This window comes from Triturus cristatus, chromosome 1_1, assembly GCF_964204655.1.
Source record: "Triturus cristatus chromosome 1_1, aTriCri1.1, whole genome shotgun sequence".
Taxonomy (NCBI): Eukaryota; Metazoa; Chordata; class Amphibia; order Caudata; family Salamandridae; genus Triturus; species Triturus cristatus.
The window spans coordinates 10,302,184-10,319,316 of NC_140579.1; the positions used below are offsets into that span (position 1 = coordinate 10,302,184).

General features: G+C 51.2%; 1 protein-coding gene across 2 annotated transcripts in view; it reads left to right on the forward strand.

The window, feature by feature from the left end:
• Window positions 1-17,133, forward strand: part of ITGA3 (integrin subunit alpha 3) — a 271,979-nt gene that overhangs the window by 149,203 nt on the left and 105,643 nt on the right. For both annotated transcript variants that reach the window (XM_085613769.1, XM_085613860.1), the window contains exons 3-5: window positions 569-648; window positions 7,232-7,475; window positions 12,479-12,571. In XM_085613769.1, coding sequence (XP_085469895.1) covers window positions 569-648; window positions 7,232-7,475; window positions 12,479-12,571 — 417 coding nt within the window. The remainder of the gene's footprint in view (window positions 1-568; window positions 649-7,231; window positions 7,476-12,478; window positions 12,572-17,133) is intronic.

Here is a 17,133-nt window from a genome sequence, read left to right on the forward strand (position 1 = left end):
TACAAGCATTCCTCCCATCACCTTTGTAGTAGGTTTGTGGGCGGATGCAAGAGAGATGGAGTATTTACTTTGTTGCAGATCCACGTACGTTAGGATCATTTAGGAAATTTGGGGCAGTATCTTCTCACATTCAGCACAACCATTCCTGGATGAAGCATGTCATGAAAAAAAAGAGAGAATGCTTTTTGCATTAAATTGGGTAATGGTTTTAGGTAAGAATTGTAACCGTATTTTGGGGTTGCCTCGTTCCATCCTGCCAGGTGAAGCACTACTGTAACACAGTTGGATCATACCATCCCATATGGAGTAGGACTGGTTATGGTTGGATCATACCATCTCACAAATAGAGTATTACTGTTCTTTAGGGTAGGACTACCTCAACAAACATACAGAACATATGGTGCTCCAGTTTAAGCAGCGCCATCCTACCTGGAGCATGAACGTTGTTTAGGGGCAAGACTCTACACCCCATAAGAAGCTGGGCTGCTAACCAGGGGCTGTTTATAGCTGTCTCTAGGCAGGAAAGGTCCACTTGACATTACTCATCATTATACACATTTTCTTTCAGTTGATACTGAGGACAGCATCGTTGAGGACATGTGGCTGGGTGTGACAGTCGCAAGCCAGCCGTCTGCGGGCAGAGTTCTGGTAAGCATTGTGTGCAGGGCTGCCATGACACAGGTCAGGGAGAGAAGGGTGCGGCATGGTGAAGCAAGTTCATGCAAGAATGATCTGCGTAATGACGTCAAGCATTCTGTGCTCTGTACTAGCAGCTATCTTCGTCCTCTTATCTGAACTGCCGTCTTTCCATGTACTCGTCCCTGCACTGGGAGCATCCTATGTCGCGTATTAAGAGCTCTCACCATCCTCACAGCTTTATTAAGACTTCTCACAATCCTGTTTGTAATAAGAGACCTCATCCTCCTTTCGTCTGTGTTCAAATTGTGACTATCCTCCCATTCCTGCTAAGAGCTTTCGCCATCCTCACGTCGATACTAAGAACTGTAATAATGCCCTCACTTTTACTGACCTTCACTGTGCCTAACTGCACTAAGCACTCACTTCCCTTAGCTATACTAGCAAATGTAACCATCTTGTCACTTATACTAAGAGCTCCCACAATCCTCTCTTATGTACTGAGATCTTGCTCCATCCATATCTGCACACTAGCCTCATCTGCACTAAAACATTTACTACTTTATCGTCCACTCCAAGACCTCTTGGCAGTAAGTTCTGGAATTAAAAGAGGGGTGCGATGGATTTGCTGGCAAAGTGGTTATCCCCAAGAGAGTTTTCATCCAACTATCTTCTCCTGTGTACTAGGGCACCAACCAACTTCTCCTAAGGGCACCAACCAACCTCTCTTCTAGTAAGGGCACCAACCAACCTCTCCTCTACTAAGGGCACCAACCAACCTCTCTTCTAGTAAGGGCACCAACCAACCTCTCCTCTACTAAGGGCACCAACCAACCTCACCTCTACTAAGGGCACCAACCAACCTCTCCTCTAGTAAGGGCACCAACCAACCTCTCCTCTACTAAGGGCACCAACCAACCTCTCCTCTACTAAGGGCACCAACCAACCTCTCTTCTAGTAAGGGCACCAACCAACCTCTCCTCTACTAAGGGCACCAACCAACCTCTCTTCTAGTAAGGGCACCAACCAACCTCTCCTCTACTAAGGGCACCAACCAACCTCTCCTCTACTAAGGGCCCCAACCAACCTCTCCTCTACTAAGGGCACCAACCAACCTCTCTTCTAGTAAGGGCACCAACCAACCTCTCTTCTAGTAAGGCCACCAACTATCATCTCTTCTGTAGTAAGAGCACCAACTATCCCCCTCTCCTCTGAACCAAGGGCAGCGAACGGCCTCTCCTCTGTACTAAGGGCACCAACCACCCCCTCCTCCTCTGCACTAAGAACCCCAACCTCTTCTCGTCAGTAGAGAGGATGACTGGTGCTCTTACTACAGAAGAGAGGATGGTTGGTGCCCTTACTACGGAGGAGAGGATGGTAGGTGCTCTTAATACGGAGTAGAGGTTAGTTGGTGCTCTTACTACAAAGAGCATGAACTATCCTCTACTCAGTACGAAGGGCACCAACCAGCAGCAAAGTTTGTGGGCAAAATCTGTTTTGCACTAAAAGTTCTAGCCCTTGTGCTGTGTCTAAATCTCTTTACATGAATTATCTGGAATGTGTGCAAGGGCTGGGCCAGGACAAAAACCAAAGGTTTTGACTCAAATTCAGATCTAATAAAGGAATTGATCTGGCTTTGCTCCAAATCCCTAGTGACATCAGGTGGAAACAAGGGGTCAAGTGGTGTAACACCTGATGGACCTGTGTATACGATGTGTGCTTTACACAAAATCACATTTCATACATGTTTATCCCCTGTGTTCAATCAATCAATCAATCAATCAGGTGTTTTAAAGCGCACTACTTTCCTGTGAGGGTCTCAAGGCGCTGGGGGGAGGGGTGCAGCTCCGGGTCAGTCGAAAAACCAGGTTTTGAGGCTCTTCCTGAAGGTGTGCAGGGTAGGGGAGTGTCTAATGTTGACTTGGAGTTTGTTCCAGGCCTTGGCTGCGATGTAGGCGAAGGCCCTTCTGCCTGCTCTGGTTCTGCAGATTCAGGGGGTCTCTGCTAGGGCGAGGTCGGTGGAGCAGAGGTTTCTTTTGGGTAAGTGAAAAGAGATTCTTTCATTGAGGTATTTGGGTCCACTATTGTGGAGGGATTTGTAGGCATGGGTGAGTACCTTGAAGGTTACTCGCTTTTTGACAGAGAGCCAGTGGAGGTCTTGCAGGTGTTTGGTCATGTGGTCATGTCGTGGGGTGCCGAGGACGAGTCTGGCTGTGGTGTTCTGGATGGTCTGGAGTTTGTGTAGCAGGGATTTGTTGATTCCAGCATAGAGGACGTGTCTGTAGTCCAGTCTGCTAGTTATTAGCCCGTGGGTGACGGTCTTTCTAGCTTCGGGGGGGAGATCCACTTGAAGTTCTTGCAGAGGCTGCAGAGGGAGTTGAAACAGGTGGAGGCGATGGCATTTATCTGGCGGGTCATGGTGAGGGAGGAGTCTAGAATGATGCTGAGGCTCGGGCGTGGTCCGTCACGGTGGGTGGGTTTCCGAGGGCCACCAGGTCAGGTGTTGTTCCAGTTGGTGGGGGAGGGTCCAAGGATGAGGACCTCTGTCTTCTCTTAGTTGAGCTTTAGGCAACTGTTGCTCATCCAGGCTGCGATGTCTTTCATCCCTTCGTGGAAGCTGAGTCTGGTGTGTGGTTGGGGGTCTTCGTGAGGGAGAGGATGAGCTGGGTGTCGTCGATGTAGGATACTATACTGAGCCTGTGCTGTCTGACGATGGCGGCGAAAGGGGCCATGTAGATGTTGAAGAGCGTGGGGCTGAGCGATGATCCTTGGGCTACTCCACAGTTAATCTCTGTGGGTTCGGAGAGGAAGGATGGGAGTCTGATCCTTTGGTTTCTGCCAGCGAGAAAGGAGTGGATCCAGTCGAGGGCGGTTCCCTGTATGCACGCGTCGTGGAGTCTGGCTTCGAGAGTGTGTTGGGAGTCGATGCCGAAGGCTGCGGGGAGGTCTAGCAGGATGAGGGCTGCTGTGTGGCCCTGGTCGAGTAGCACTCGGATGTCGTCGGTGGCGGCGAGGAGGGCAGTATGTGGTTGCTGCGGAATCCGGACTGGGATGAGTCGAGGATGGCGTTCCCTTCAATGAAGGTGGTCAGCTGGGCATTGACAAATTTTTCGGTGACTTTGGCTGCAAAGGGATGGAAAGAGATGGGCCAGTACTTTTTCGGGTCAGCCGAGGGTTTCTTGAGGAGGGGTTTGACCTCAGCCCGCATCCAGTCATCAGGGAATATGCCAGATTCGAAAGTGGCGTTGATGGTGTGGCGTAGTTCAGGTGCGACGGTGGCTGCGGCTCTGTGGAAGATGTGAGGCGGGCTGGGGTCCTGGGGGCTCCTGAGTGGGTTCTCTTCATGGTCTCGGTGGTGTCTTCGGTGGTGACTGGTGTCCAGGTAATGATGGTGGGCAGGCTGTCGCTGCTGGATGGGAGGGTGATTTCTGGAGTATCTTCGCTGAAGTTGTCGTAAAGGGCCTTGATTTTCAGATGGAAGTAGGAAGTAGTAGCCAAGCTTCTTGCAGACGTCCTGGGACGGTGTGATGTCTGTGTTGTTATCTACACGCAGGTATTTTTACTGGAGGGTGTAGCATGTGTACAAATCCTAAACTAGTCTCTGCTGGCTTGCCTTTGCGCTATAGCACGTAGCAAAACATCACACAGAAGAGCAAATGTAGTGCTGTTGTCCTTGATGATCATCAGAGGGCGTCTCTTGCTAAATCTGCTGCAGCGCTATGTTTTTTTAAAAACAGATTTTATTTGTCAAAAGAGCACATATGAATCCCAGAGACAGCTGCCGCATGTAAGATACAAAAATTGACTTTGACCGTATTGCATATTTAAGAACAGGAGAATATGAAAGGCAATACAAATAAAATGAATCCCTGCAAACAACCAATATCCCCCCCCCCTCTCCACCCCCAGCGCACCGTCTCCTTATTCCGGAACAACATATCACTGACCCAGACTGCCATCAAGAGCTCAACGTCCACCATACCATTTCCGGCTGAGGAATTGCGAGCAACACATAAGGAAGTGCAGGGAACGGGAGAGGCCAACAGGTTACTCTGGGTCTCTGCCCCGGCCCTCCGCTGTGGTTCCAACTCCAGGCCTCGATAATCTGCCCAATGCCTCCAGATCATATAGTGCTTCCGGGGGCACCCTCTAGCTTCAAATAGGGGGATCTCGAGGCCCATACAAAAGTCCAGACCATTTTTCCAAATCGAAACCGAGGGGGCAACCACTGCATTCCAGGCTCTAGCTATATCACTCTTCGCTAAAGTAAAGCCTAGGAGCATGAGATGTCGCTTATAAATTTTGCCCCCGATCCCTTCCATCACATGAAGGAGGACAAGCTTCGGTGAATTAGGAAGCTCCCACCCCAGTACTTCAGAAAGACAGGCCAGAGCTCCCCTCCAGAATCGTGCTAGCACTGTGCAGTGCCATAAAGTGTGTAGCATGGTCCCCTCTTCGTGCCCGCAATGGAGACACACCGGGGAAACCACCAAGCCCGCCCTCCAGAGCCTAACCCTGGTAAAATAAACCCGGTGGAGGTATTTAAATTGAATAAGCCGCAGGCTCACCGCAATAGCCGCCCCTCGCGGGGAAGCCAAAGCTGCTGTCCAGTCCTCTTCCTCCATCTGACCCACATCTCCCTCCCAGGCCTCCCTCAGACGCTGCAATGAGGGGCAACAGTGCGTAACCAGGGACTGATACATTTTAGATATCTTATGGTCTAGGAGATCCCCCATAAAAACCTTAGCCTCTACTGCGCTGAACTCCGGCAGCGAGTCCAGACCCGCCAAGCTGGGGGAGATAGCATGCCTAAATTGCAAATATTTAAAGAATTGAGTCTTTGGCATTTGGAAATCCTTCTGGATGTCTTGAAAGGATTTTAAAATCATGCCCCGCATGACGTTCCCCAGAGTAGATATCCCAATATTGTCCCAATCGCGAAACCCGGAGAGACTACGCAATTGCGGTAAGTGGCCGTTGTGCCATAATGGGGTCTCCCGAGTCAATCTATTCCACCAGCCCATCCTCCGCAATGCCTGCCTCCAAAGCTGAAAAACAACGGTAGGAGACGCCTCAACAGTGCAGAATAAAGAATAGTGTGTAGGGCTGGTCACCCATGCAGTGCCGCTCTGCGGCGTATGCTGGGTCCGCTCTGTCTCCATACCACCACTCATTTAAGACAAGTAGATGTGATGCAACATAATAAGTGCAAATATCGGAGGTTGCCAGCCCCCCACAATACGTAGATAGGAAGCACGTCTGGACCGCCACCCTCACCACCTCACCATCCCAAAGGAACTGCCCCAGGCAGAATTCACCTGACGGAACCACAGTGGGGGAATCGGAGAGGGATGATTTTGTAATTGATACAGTAGTTGCGGGAGTGACCCCATCTTAAAAATGGCTGACCGGCCGTAGATGGAGAGAGGCATGTGGGACCAGGTCTTAATATCGCCACGCACACGCTCCCATACTCTTGCAAGATTTCGCTCCCAAGCCGTGGTAGGAGAATCGGACAGATACACCCCAAATATTTCATGCCCCCATACACCACCTGCACCAATGATGCCCAAGAACCGAGCTCGCCCGACCTCCCAACACCCACAGGGTGGACTTCCGAGGGTTCATATATAGACCCGACGTTTCCCCAAAGATCTGCATGATACACAGCAACCGGGGCCCCGTTCGTTCCAGGTTGGTAGGGAAAAACAAGACATTGTCAGCATAAAGGAGATGCGATCGGACAGTCCGTGCGCCCATTCAAAACCGGACACTTGAGCGTCCATCCGCACCCAAGCAGCCAAGGGTTCCATTGCTAGAGAAAAAAGACATGGGGACAACGGACACCCCTGCCTGGTGCCCCGCCCATTAGAAACGGAGCCTGCAACTCGCACCGATGCCGTCAAGTCAGTGTATAACAGGGTTAGGTAGGACAGGAAACGCGGTCCGAAGTTCAGCCGCCGCAGGAGCGCAAATAAATAAACCCAACTCGAGGAATCGAACGCCCTGTCCATATCCGCCAGCAGAAGCGCTGCCCGTTCCCCCAGTCCCTAGACCGTCGCGACAGCCACATGTGCCCACCTAATATTATGGCGGGTTGCACGCTTGCAGCGCTATGTTTTGAGATGTAGTTTGCACACAGTGTTCCATTGCGTGAAGGACATTAAATGTGGGTTTCAGTGTTCTATGTTATGTGCACAAAGACGTGCATACCCACATTTGGCGATGCAGGTCTGTGCACAAAAGTTTGATATCTGAATGTTTCCAAGGATTGCTAATATTAGCCCTGTACGGGCACCAGAGATCGATCTGTGATTCAGGTGCCTGTAGTTCTGTGCTCACAAGTGTGATGTCTTTTCCTAGTGATTTAAGATCTCTGCACATGTGTGTTGGGCTATTTCTAGGTATTCTGAAGTGCACACACACAAGTTTTATATGAGGTGATATCAGATTTGAGGTGTTTACAGATACATGTGCACAGGTTTGATCTCTGTTTCTGCTATTTACAGATCTCTGCACCCAGGTGTGCACTCTCACCTTCTGGTGTTTCAAGATTCATGCACTCACGCATGTCATCTGTTTTTGCTGTTTACAGGTCTGTGCACACAGGTACACGAAGCTGATAAACACAGATGAGCCACGCAGGATGATTGGCAAGTGCTACATGCGCGGCAATGACCTGAGGTATAACACTAACGACGACTGGCAGAATGACTACTACGAACTGTGCAACCCAAACACTTACTACGAGATGACGGGCATGTGCCAGCTGGGCATCAGTGGTGGATTCAGCAAGGACATGGTGTATTTTGGTGCACCCGGCGCATTTCAGTGGCAAGGTATGTGGTAATGTTCCTCACACCTACTTCAAACATCCACAGATGCCCAAGCGACATCATGTGGACAAAGGCAATGTTGGACAATGCTGAGCCGAACAGATGACTGGGACTTGCTGAAGTAGAGTCCTGGTAAGTGGCAGAACGAAGAGAAAAAGTATTGGAAGGGCAGGAAGCAGGTTAAGGGCGAATACATAGGGCAGGAAGCAGGTTAAGGGCGAATACATAGGGCAGGGAGCAGGTTTAGGGCGGATGCATAGGGCAGGGCTACGGAAACAGGTAGAACTTGCAAAGCAGGAAGGGGTGAGGAAATAGGCAAGGAGCAGGAGGAGGCATTTGGGATATCAAGAAAGCAGGGGAGATGGTGAGGTAACAAGAATGACTAGAGCAATTGGCGAAGAAGGAGGGGAGGCTGCATAGCTATCCAGGTCTGGGGGTGGGGGGGTGGGGGGGGGGTATGAGACAGTATCTGTGTGTTGTCCCCTGGCCGTCCCAGGACCTGAAAGGTTATGGACCAGCTCTTCCGCTTCTTTGACTCTCCAGTCATTCGGAGTCTGAATGAGGAAGAGATATAATGTCGTTGACAGGTGGTCAATTTGGGTGTGAGACTGGCAGGCTGAGGGGGAGCACAGTCTTGATATGAGCTGTGGCCGAGCTTCCTCATTGCCCAGTGGAAGGAAACCGCGGCAGTAAACCTGTTTTACTGAGGGCACATCTGATCATCTTTGAAGCGTCAAGTCCAGCCACAGAGAAGATACTACAAGTGGAGATGCAACAAGCCACTGCAAAGATATTCCACAATAGCACCTAAGAGTCTGCAATGTTCAAGCAATGCTAAGGAAAAAACATACGTTTAATAGTATGAATTGCACCAAAATGAAGGAAATGGATAACTCGTTCAAACATTATAAAATAATTGCAATTGACCTACAAATAGCCTTTGTCCAGAGAAACTGCCAGTAGTAAGCCTGGTATCAAAAATAGCTTCTGGTCGGCAGCAGCCACCAAGGATGGTCAGTAGAAACATCTAGAGAGCTCAGCCCTCATCTGCTAGTAGGGCTGAAGAGTCATTCCTCTGTAGCGGCAAGGGCCCCTCACGTGCAGCCGGGCATATAATGTTATTTCACACGGTATTCTTGTAGGTTAGTGTCTCTAATCCTAAAAAACCCTCATCAGCGACACAAGGTTTCCAATGTGGTTCACTATTTGCAGCCGATGCACAAAATGGTTTCACATGACTGACTGCTTTAGCTCTCTACGAGAGTCCCCTGGCAGCCTCTTCTCGTCTTCTAGAGCCAAGATGATCCCACACTCTACACTGTAGTAGTTAAGGCTTAATGGGAGGTCTCAAAAGGGCCATTCCTCCCAGGGCCCCCCTTGCCTCAGTTTGGAATCTTAACATAGTCACACCAGACATATGGGCACCCCTTTTGCACCCTTACATTCTTGGCTTCTCCAGTACCTCTCCCGTAGAGTGGCCTCCCTTGTTGCAATAAGTTCTCTTAGACACATTAGTGGGTTGCAGCCTTCAAACTGTAGGAACCCTTCATTCAGGTTCAGAAGGACAGGGTAGTATGCTGAACTAACCCTAAGTTCTTTCCTAAGGTGTTTTTCCCTTTTCACCTAAACCAAACAACAGAGCTCCCAGTCTACTTTCCCCAGCAGACTCAGTAGAAGAGAGAGCTCTCCACACCCCAGAAGTTAAAACGTGCTGTCCAGCAGACTGGACTACGGAAACGCCCTATATGCCGTAACCAACAGAACCCTTCGGCACAAACTCCAAACCATCCAGAACGCCGCAGCCAGACTCATCCTCGGGACACCGCGTCACGTACACATGACCCAACACCTACGAGACCTCCACTGGCTCCCCGTCGAGAAGAGGGTCACCTTCAAACTCCTCACCCACGCCTACAAATCCCTCTACAACATCGGACCCAAATACCTCAACGAGAAAGTATCCTTCCATGTACCCAAGAGGAACCTCCGCTCCACCGACCTCGCCCTGGCAGAGGTCCCCCGCATCCGCAAAAACAAAACCTGGAACGAGCTCCCTGTGACCATCAGACGCTCCCCGACCCTTCACATTTTCAGAAAGGACCTCAAGACCTGGCTCTTCGACTGATCCGGAGCTGCTACCCCCCTCCCCCCAGCGCCTTGAGACCCTCACGGGTGAGTAGCGCGCTTTATAAACCCCGGATTGGTTTTAATTGGTGTATTACATCCACAGAACCAAGTCTTTCTATAAAGCAGACCAGCTATTCATAGGCTTTGCAAAACCTCACCTGTATCTGTAGCAGGCATTGCTAGATGGATAGTCGCGTGTATCCAAACTTGCCACCATAAAAACAAAGAGAACCCTCCCTGCCGCACCCAGGGTGCACCCCTCAGAGAGGAAGGCTGCAAATAAGGCCATAATGGAAAGCTTTCCCCTGGTCCACATATGCAAAGCAGCTTCATGATCAACCCCCAACGCGTTCATTAAACCCTATTGTGCGCATCTCCTATTCAGTCGAAAGGCCATGGTTGGCCAGATGGACCTAAGGATCTAATTTGACAAATCTGCATTATCCACACGCTAGCCACTGCTTGTAGAAGGTTACCGGTTCACAGCCTGTGAAGAGCATGTGTATCTGCTATTCCCTGCTCGGCTGAAGATCATCTCGGGCGGGAGGGCTCTGGTGTTTTTCTCAGAAATCAAGGCACAGGAGTACCTCACAGAACTGAAGGATGGCGCAGGGAAAGGGGCAGAAGGACGTGCGCTGCGAGGGGGTCAACCCGCTGACTGATTGGTGTTTTCTGATCTTGAATTTTAAACACTATGGTGGGGGTTTGGGCTGTTGACTAACTGAGAACTAACCAAGAACCAGTCTATGTCAAGCTGAGTTAATCGCTTAATCGCTTGCTATACTTGGTTAAATGTATGTCTATTCTGAGGAAGCCATGTGATGGGATATGGAGGGACAATGAGAAAGTAGGGGAGAGAAACAGCAGCGACTCGAGATGTGAGATCAGCTGCCATACATAGGTCTGTCCGACCTATCTGCCATTAAGGGTTGTGGGGGGGGTTGGGGGTGGTCTCTCACTTGGGGTGGGGGTGGGCAAGGGCACAGCACAGTATTGCATAGCACAGCACATGAGGGAATTTTGGGTATTTGGTTATCTAAGAGGGAGGAACATGAGCTCTAATGGATTTAATGTGGTTCAATCAAAGAAATGTTCGGGCTGCGGGCTAGCGGGAAATTTGTTTGGATAAATGAATCTCCGAATCGCCTCAAAAAATGTTTGCGGGTTAAATGATCAGGGCAAAAGGTAACGGGCTGCAACTTTACTTAAATCACTACGGATAGATATCCTTTGCATCCAAGAGACACAAATAGAGGGTGCCAGGGGTAAACTAATGGAGCAGTTAGGATATCAACTCATGGTTAATACCCAGCACGGGACGCAAACGAGAGGGGTCGCTATTCTTACTCGGAGAAGGGACATCTCAATTAAAAGGAAACTGGCTGATAAGTGGGGCCATTGGGCAATGGTAGAATGTTTGAAGGGAGGTGAAACCTTTACAGTCTGCTCCGTATATGGGTCTACTGGGGATGACCCGGAGGTGTTGGAATACCTGAACTCGGAGCTAGCAACATGGTCAACTCCAGTAATATTGTGCGGGGATTTTAATATTAATGGGCTGGGGGGTAGTGGAGGTGGTGGGTATACAGGACGTAAAAAGAAGGTCATTAAGGTTCTAGCTAACCTAATAAGGAATAATGGATGAACTGATATTTGGCCGTATCTAAAGCCTAAAGATTGTGCCAGCACCTTCTACTCGGCCCCTCATAAGGCACTTCTTAGTTTGGATATATATCTCACATGAGACTTGATCAAGGAATTTTGGGAGTTCAATAGAGATAGCGCGTGTCTTGGGATAGTCTGGGACGCATTTAAAGCGGGAGTCCGAGGCGAGACCTTGAGTTATAGTTTGCGTAGGCAAAAGAGGGAGGTACAGCGAGCAGATGCAGTATGTAGGACTCTGATCGGGATTGAGGAGGAGCTGTACATGAGCGTAATGCAATCGAGGATATATTGTCCCGGCTGGCTCTAGTTAAAGCAGAAATAGGAGGGCTGGCAGCCGACAAAGCGGTTTGAAAGATTTTTGGTTGAAAAAGCACAACGCTACGAATTCAGTGAAAAGGTGCGGCACATTCTTGCCGTTAGGTTGAGACAAAAGAGCAGGGCAGGGGAAATATTAGAAATAGCAGATGATAGTGGGAAAGTAACTGCTGACCCCTCCAGTATATGGGAAGTGTTTCAACAATCCTATCAGAGTCTACGTGGTGACGAATCCGAGGGGGAGCAGAATGCAATTCAAGAACATCTAAATAGAGGCCCTGTTACTTCTGTTGTTACACGTTCTGTTTTATTTAGTCTGTAAGCACTATTTTCTTTAATGAGTTTCTCCTACTGCACGCGCGATGTGCTTTCCTGCAACTTTCAGCCTGCCAGCCCGGGACAATGGCGGTCTCTTCTTTCCAATAAATGCCTTGCATTTATGTGTTAATTATCAAAACAGATAAATAAAAGGCACTGTCATTTACAATGCCATTAGCCTAAACTCTCGCAAATGCGAGACCTACTGCATTGTAAAATAACACCAGGCTTCCACCACTACTCTTTCGCCCTCAGCGTTGAGACCTCATTACTGCACACATGCTTTAGATAATTAGCTGCAATTTTAGAGCATTGTGGTAAAATCTATAGACTGTGCTGCAGAAGGAAAAAGCACATGCGGAAATACCACATAGTTGCACTGTTGCCAATGGTGACCAAACCCCTGTTTTGCAGCGTGCAGTGTATCTCGAAACGAGGGTTTACAATAACTCAAAGTTAATGATGTTTCTGTTTATTATTTTTTTTACATTAGTTCCGTATTATAAATGAGGCAATGTGTCTTCTCTCTGCTTACCTGTCACTCCTCATGTTCAGCGAATGTTTCACGCTTTCTATTTCAGGGACTAGTTACGTTGTCCAGAGAGCGGAAACGAGCGAAGTGGGCAAAGAAGTGGTTTCTTTTCCATACAAGGATCTGAAATACTACTACGCAGGTAAAGTCTGATGATCTGCTACCAATAACATAACAGCTGTATTTGTAAAGCACACGATTACCCATAGGTGTCCTGGCGCTGAATAACAGATGTTTATTGTTACCCAACTCAATGGTACTCATTTTATCGACCTCAGATGGGTGAAAGGCTGAGTGGACCCACCGGGATTTGAACCTGTGACCATGAGGTCAAACACTGGCCCCTCCAGTGGCTGCTTTAGTCCACTGAGCCACCAGACCCGACAATGCAGTAATTTCCCAGAAATCTCTGTTTCCACTACTCAGGCGCACTTACCCTTGATACAGTAACCACTGCTTCTGCATCTCAGGCGCACTTAACACTGACACAGTAACTTGCTTCCACCCCTCACGCACACTCGCCATTAACAGAATAACCACTGCTTCTAACCAAGCAAACTTATCGCTGACATTCAGCATGCCTCATCTGCGCAAGCGCACTCGCCACTGGCACACATAGGTGCAGCCTGCACTCCACAAGCACACTGACATAGTGATCACACAAGCACTAGTGACACTGACGCAGAGATCATACACGTGCAACACATACACAGCTTCCACTCCTCAAGTACACTCACCACTGCTTTCAAGAAGAGATGTTTATGGCTCGCATAGTGATCTGCTTCCACAAACACATTCACCAGTGATAGTGAGAAACTGGCCCAGTGGTCTTGCTTTCACACCATCAGTGCTCACCACTGACACAGTGATCGTGCTTCACAACACCAGCACACTCAAAAGCGACAGAGCTTCCACACCTTAAGTGCACTCATCACTGCCATGGTGATCACGCTTCCATTGCAAGACCACACACACCCCTGACACTGGTGAGCGTTGCTTCCAGCCCTGACACTGGTGAGCGTTGCTTCCACCCCTGACACTGGTGAGCGTTGCTTCCAGCCCTGACACTGGTGACCATCGCTTCCAGCCCTGACACTGGTGACCATCGCTTCCAGCCCTGACACTGGTGAGCATCGCTTCCAGCCCTGACACTGGTGAGCATCGCTTCCAGCCCTGACACTGGTGAGCGTTGCTTCCAGCCCTGACACTGGTGAGCGTTGCTTCCACCCCTGACACTGGTGATCGTTGCTTCCACCCCTGACACTGGTGAGCGTTGCTTCCAGCCCTGACACTGGTGAGCATTGCTTCCAGCCCTGACACTGGTGAGCGATGCTTCCACCCCTGACACTGGTGAGCGTCGCTTCCACCCCTGACACTGGTGAGCGTTGCTTCCACCCCTGACACTGGTGAGCGATGCTTCCAGCCCTGACACTGGTGAGCATCGCTTCCAGCCCTGACACTGGTGAGCATCGCTTCCAGCCCTGACACTGGTGAGCGTCGCTTCCAGCCCTGACACTGGTGAGCGTTGCTTCTACCCCTGACACTGGTGATCGTTGCTTCCACCCCTGACACTGGTGAGCGTTGCTTCCAGCCCTGACACTGGTGAGCATTGCTTCCAGCCCTGACACTGGTGAGCGATGCTTCCACCCCTGACACTGGTGAGCGTTGCTTCCACCCCTGAAACTGGTGAGCGATGCTTCCAGCCCTGAAACTGGTGAGCGTTGCTTCCACCCCTGACACTGGTGAGCGTTGCTTCCAGCCCTGACACTGGTGAGCATTGCTTCCACCCCTCACACTGGTGAGCGTTGCTTCCAGCCCTGACACTGGTGAGCGTTGCTTCCACCCCTGACACTGGTGAGCATCGCTTCCAGCCCTGACACTGGTGAGCATTGCTTCCACCCCTGACACTGGTGAGCGTTGCTTCCACCCCTGACACTGGTGAGCGTTGCTTCCACCCCTGACACTGGTGAGCGTTGCTTCCAACCCGGACACTGGTGAGCGTTGCTTCCACCCCTGACACTGGTGAGCGTTGCTTCCAGCCCTGACACTGGTGAGCATTGCTTCCAGCCCTGACACTGGTGAGCGTTGCTTCCAGCCCTGACACTGGTGAGCGTCGCTTCCACCCCTGACACTGGTGAGCGTTGCTTCCACCCCTGACACTGGTGAGCGATGCTTCCAGCCTTGACACTGGTGAGCGATGCTTCCAGCCCTGACACTGGTGAGCATTGCTTCCACCCCTGACACTGGTGAGCGTTGCTTCCACCCCTGACACTGGTGAGGGATGCTTCCACCCCTGACACTGGTGAGCGTTGCTTCCACCCCTGACACTGGTGAGCGTTGCTTCCACCCCTGACACTGGTGAGCGATGCTTCCAGCCCTGAAACTGGTGAGCGTTGCTTCCACCCCTGACACTGGTGAGCGTTGCTTCCACCCCTGACACTGGTGAGCCTTGCTTCCACCCCTGACACTGGTGAGCGTTGCTTCCACCCCTGACACTGGTGAGCGTTGCTTACACCCCTGACACTGGTGAGCGTTGCTTCCACCCCTGACACTGGTGAGCGTTGCTTCCACCCCTGACACTGGTGAGCGTTGCTTCCACCCCTGACACTGGTGAGCGTTGCTTCTACCCCTGACACTGGTGAGCATTGCTTCCAGCCCTGACACTGGTGAGCGTTGCTTCCAGCCCTGACACTGGTGAGCGTCACTTCTAGCCCTGACACTGGTGAGCGTTGCTTCCAGCCCTGACACTGGTGAGCGTTGCTTCCAGCCCTGATACTGGTGAGCGTTGCTTCCACCCCTGACACTGGTGAGCATCGCTTCCAGCCCTGACACTGGTGAGCATCGCTTCCAGCCCTGACACTGGTGAGCATCGCTTCCAGCCCTGACACTGGTGAGCATCGCTTCCAGCCCTGACACTGGTGAGCGTTGTTTCCACCCCTGACACTGGTGAGCGTTGCTTCCAGCCCTGACACTGGTGACCACGCTTCCACCCCTGACACTGGTGAGCGTTGCTTCCACCCCTGACACTGGTGAGCGTTGCTTCCACCCCTGACACTGGTGAGCGTTGCTTCCACCCCTGACACTGGTGAGCGTTGCTTCCAACCCTGACACTGGTGAGCGTTGCTTCCACCCCTGACACTGGTGAGCGATGCTTCCACCCCTGACACTGGTGAGCGTTGCTTCCACCCCTGACACTGGTGAGCGTTGCTTCCAGCCCTGACACTGGTGAGCATTGCTTCCAACCCTGACACTGGTGAGCATTGCTTCCAGCCCTGACACTGGTGAGCGTTGCTTCCAGCCCTGACACTGGTGAGCGTTGCTTCCAGCCCTGACACTGGTGAGCGTTGCTTCCACCCCTGACACTGGTGAGCGTTGCTTCCAACCCTGACACTGGTGAGCGTTGCTTCCAACCCTGACACTGGTGAGCGTTGCTTCCACCCCTGACACTGGTGAGCGATGCTTCCACCCCTGACACTGGTGAGCGTTGCTTCCACCCCTGACACTGGTGAGCGTTGCTTCCACCCCTGACACTGGTGAGCGTTGCTTCCACCCCTGACACTGGTGAGCGTTGCTTCCAGCCCTGACACTGGTGAGCGATGCTTCTACCCCTGACACTGGTGAGCGATGCTTCCACCCCTGACACTGGTGAGCGATGCTTCCACCCCTGACACTGGTGAGCGTTGCTTCCACCCCTGACACTGGTGAGCGTTGCTTCCAGCCCTGACACTGGTGAGCATCGCTTCCAGCCCTGACACTGGTGAGTATTGCTTCCAGCCCTGACACTGGTGAGTATTGCTTCCACCCCTGACACTGGTGAGCGTCGCTTCCAGCCCTGACACTGGTGAGCGTCGCTTCCAGCCCTGACACTGGTGAGCATCGCTTCCAGCCCTGACACTGGTGAGCATCGCTTCCAGCCCTGACACTGGTGAGCGTTGCTTCCAGCCCTGACACTGGTGAGCGTTGCTTCCAGCCCTGACACTGGTGAGCGTTGCTTCCAGCCCTGACACTGGTGAGCGTTGCTTCCACCCCTGACACTGGTGAGCGTTGCTTCCACCCCTGACACTGGTGAGCGTTGCTTCCACCCCTGACACTGGTGAGCGTTGCTTCCACCCCTGACACTGGTGAGCGTTGCTTCCATCCCTGACACTGGTGAGCGTTGCTTCCAGCCCTGACACTGGTGAGCGATGCTTCCAGCCCTGACACTGGTGAGCGATGCTTCCAGCCCTGACACTGGTGAGCGTTGCTTCCACCCCTGACACTGGGGAGCGTTGCTTCCAGCCCTGACACTGGTGAGCGTTGCTTCCACCCCTGACACTGGTGAGCGTCGCTTCCAGCCCTGACACTGGTGAGCGTTGCTTCCACCCCTGACACTGGTGAGCGTTGCTTCCAGCCCTCACTTGCCTCATTCTTCAAGAGCCTGTTTAATGTCTTTGATTTGACAGATCTGCCTCTTCTGCGTTACAAGGCAATCCCTGTATCACATGTATAAATTGTTCTGAATACGAACTGAAAATTGCATGTGAGGTCTGTCCAATATACCCTTTTTATATTTACTGCTAATTGTGAGAAAGTGCCATCTTTCTTGCCTGGTATGCCCCCACTTTTTGCGGAATTGCTGAATGTACTTTGACTGAGTGTTCCCTGGACTCCTGCCAATCAGGTGCCCAGGGCCTATGTTCCTTCCCTAAAACCCAAATTGGCAAA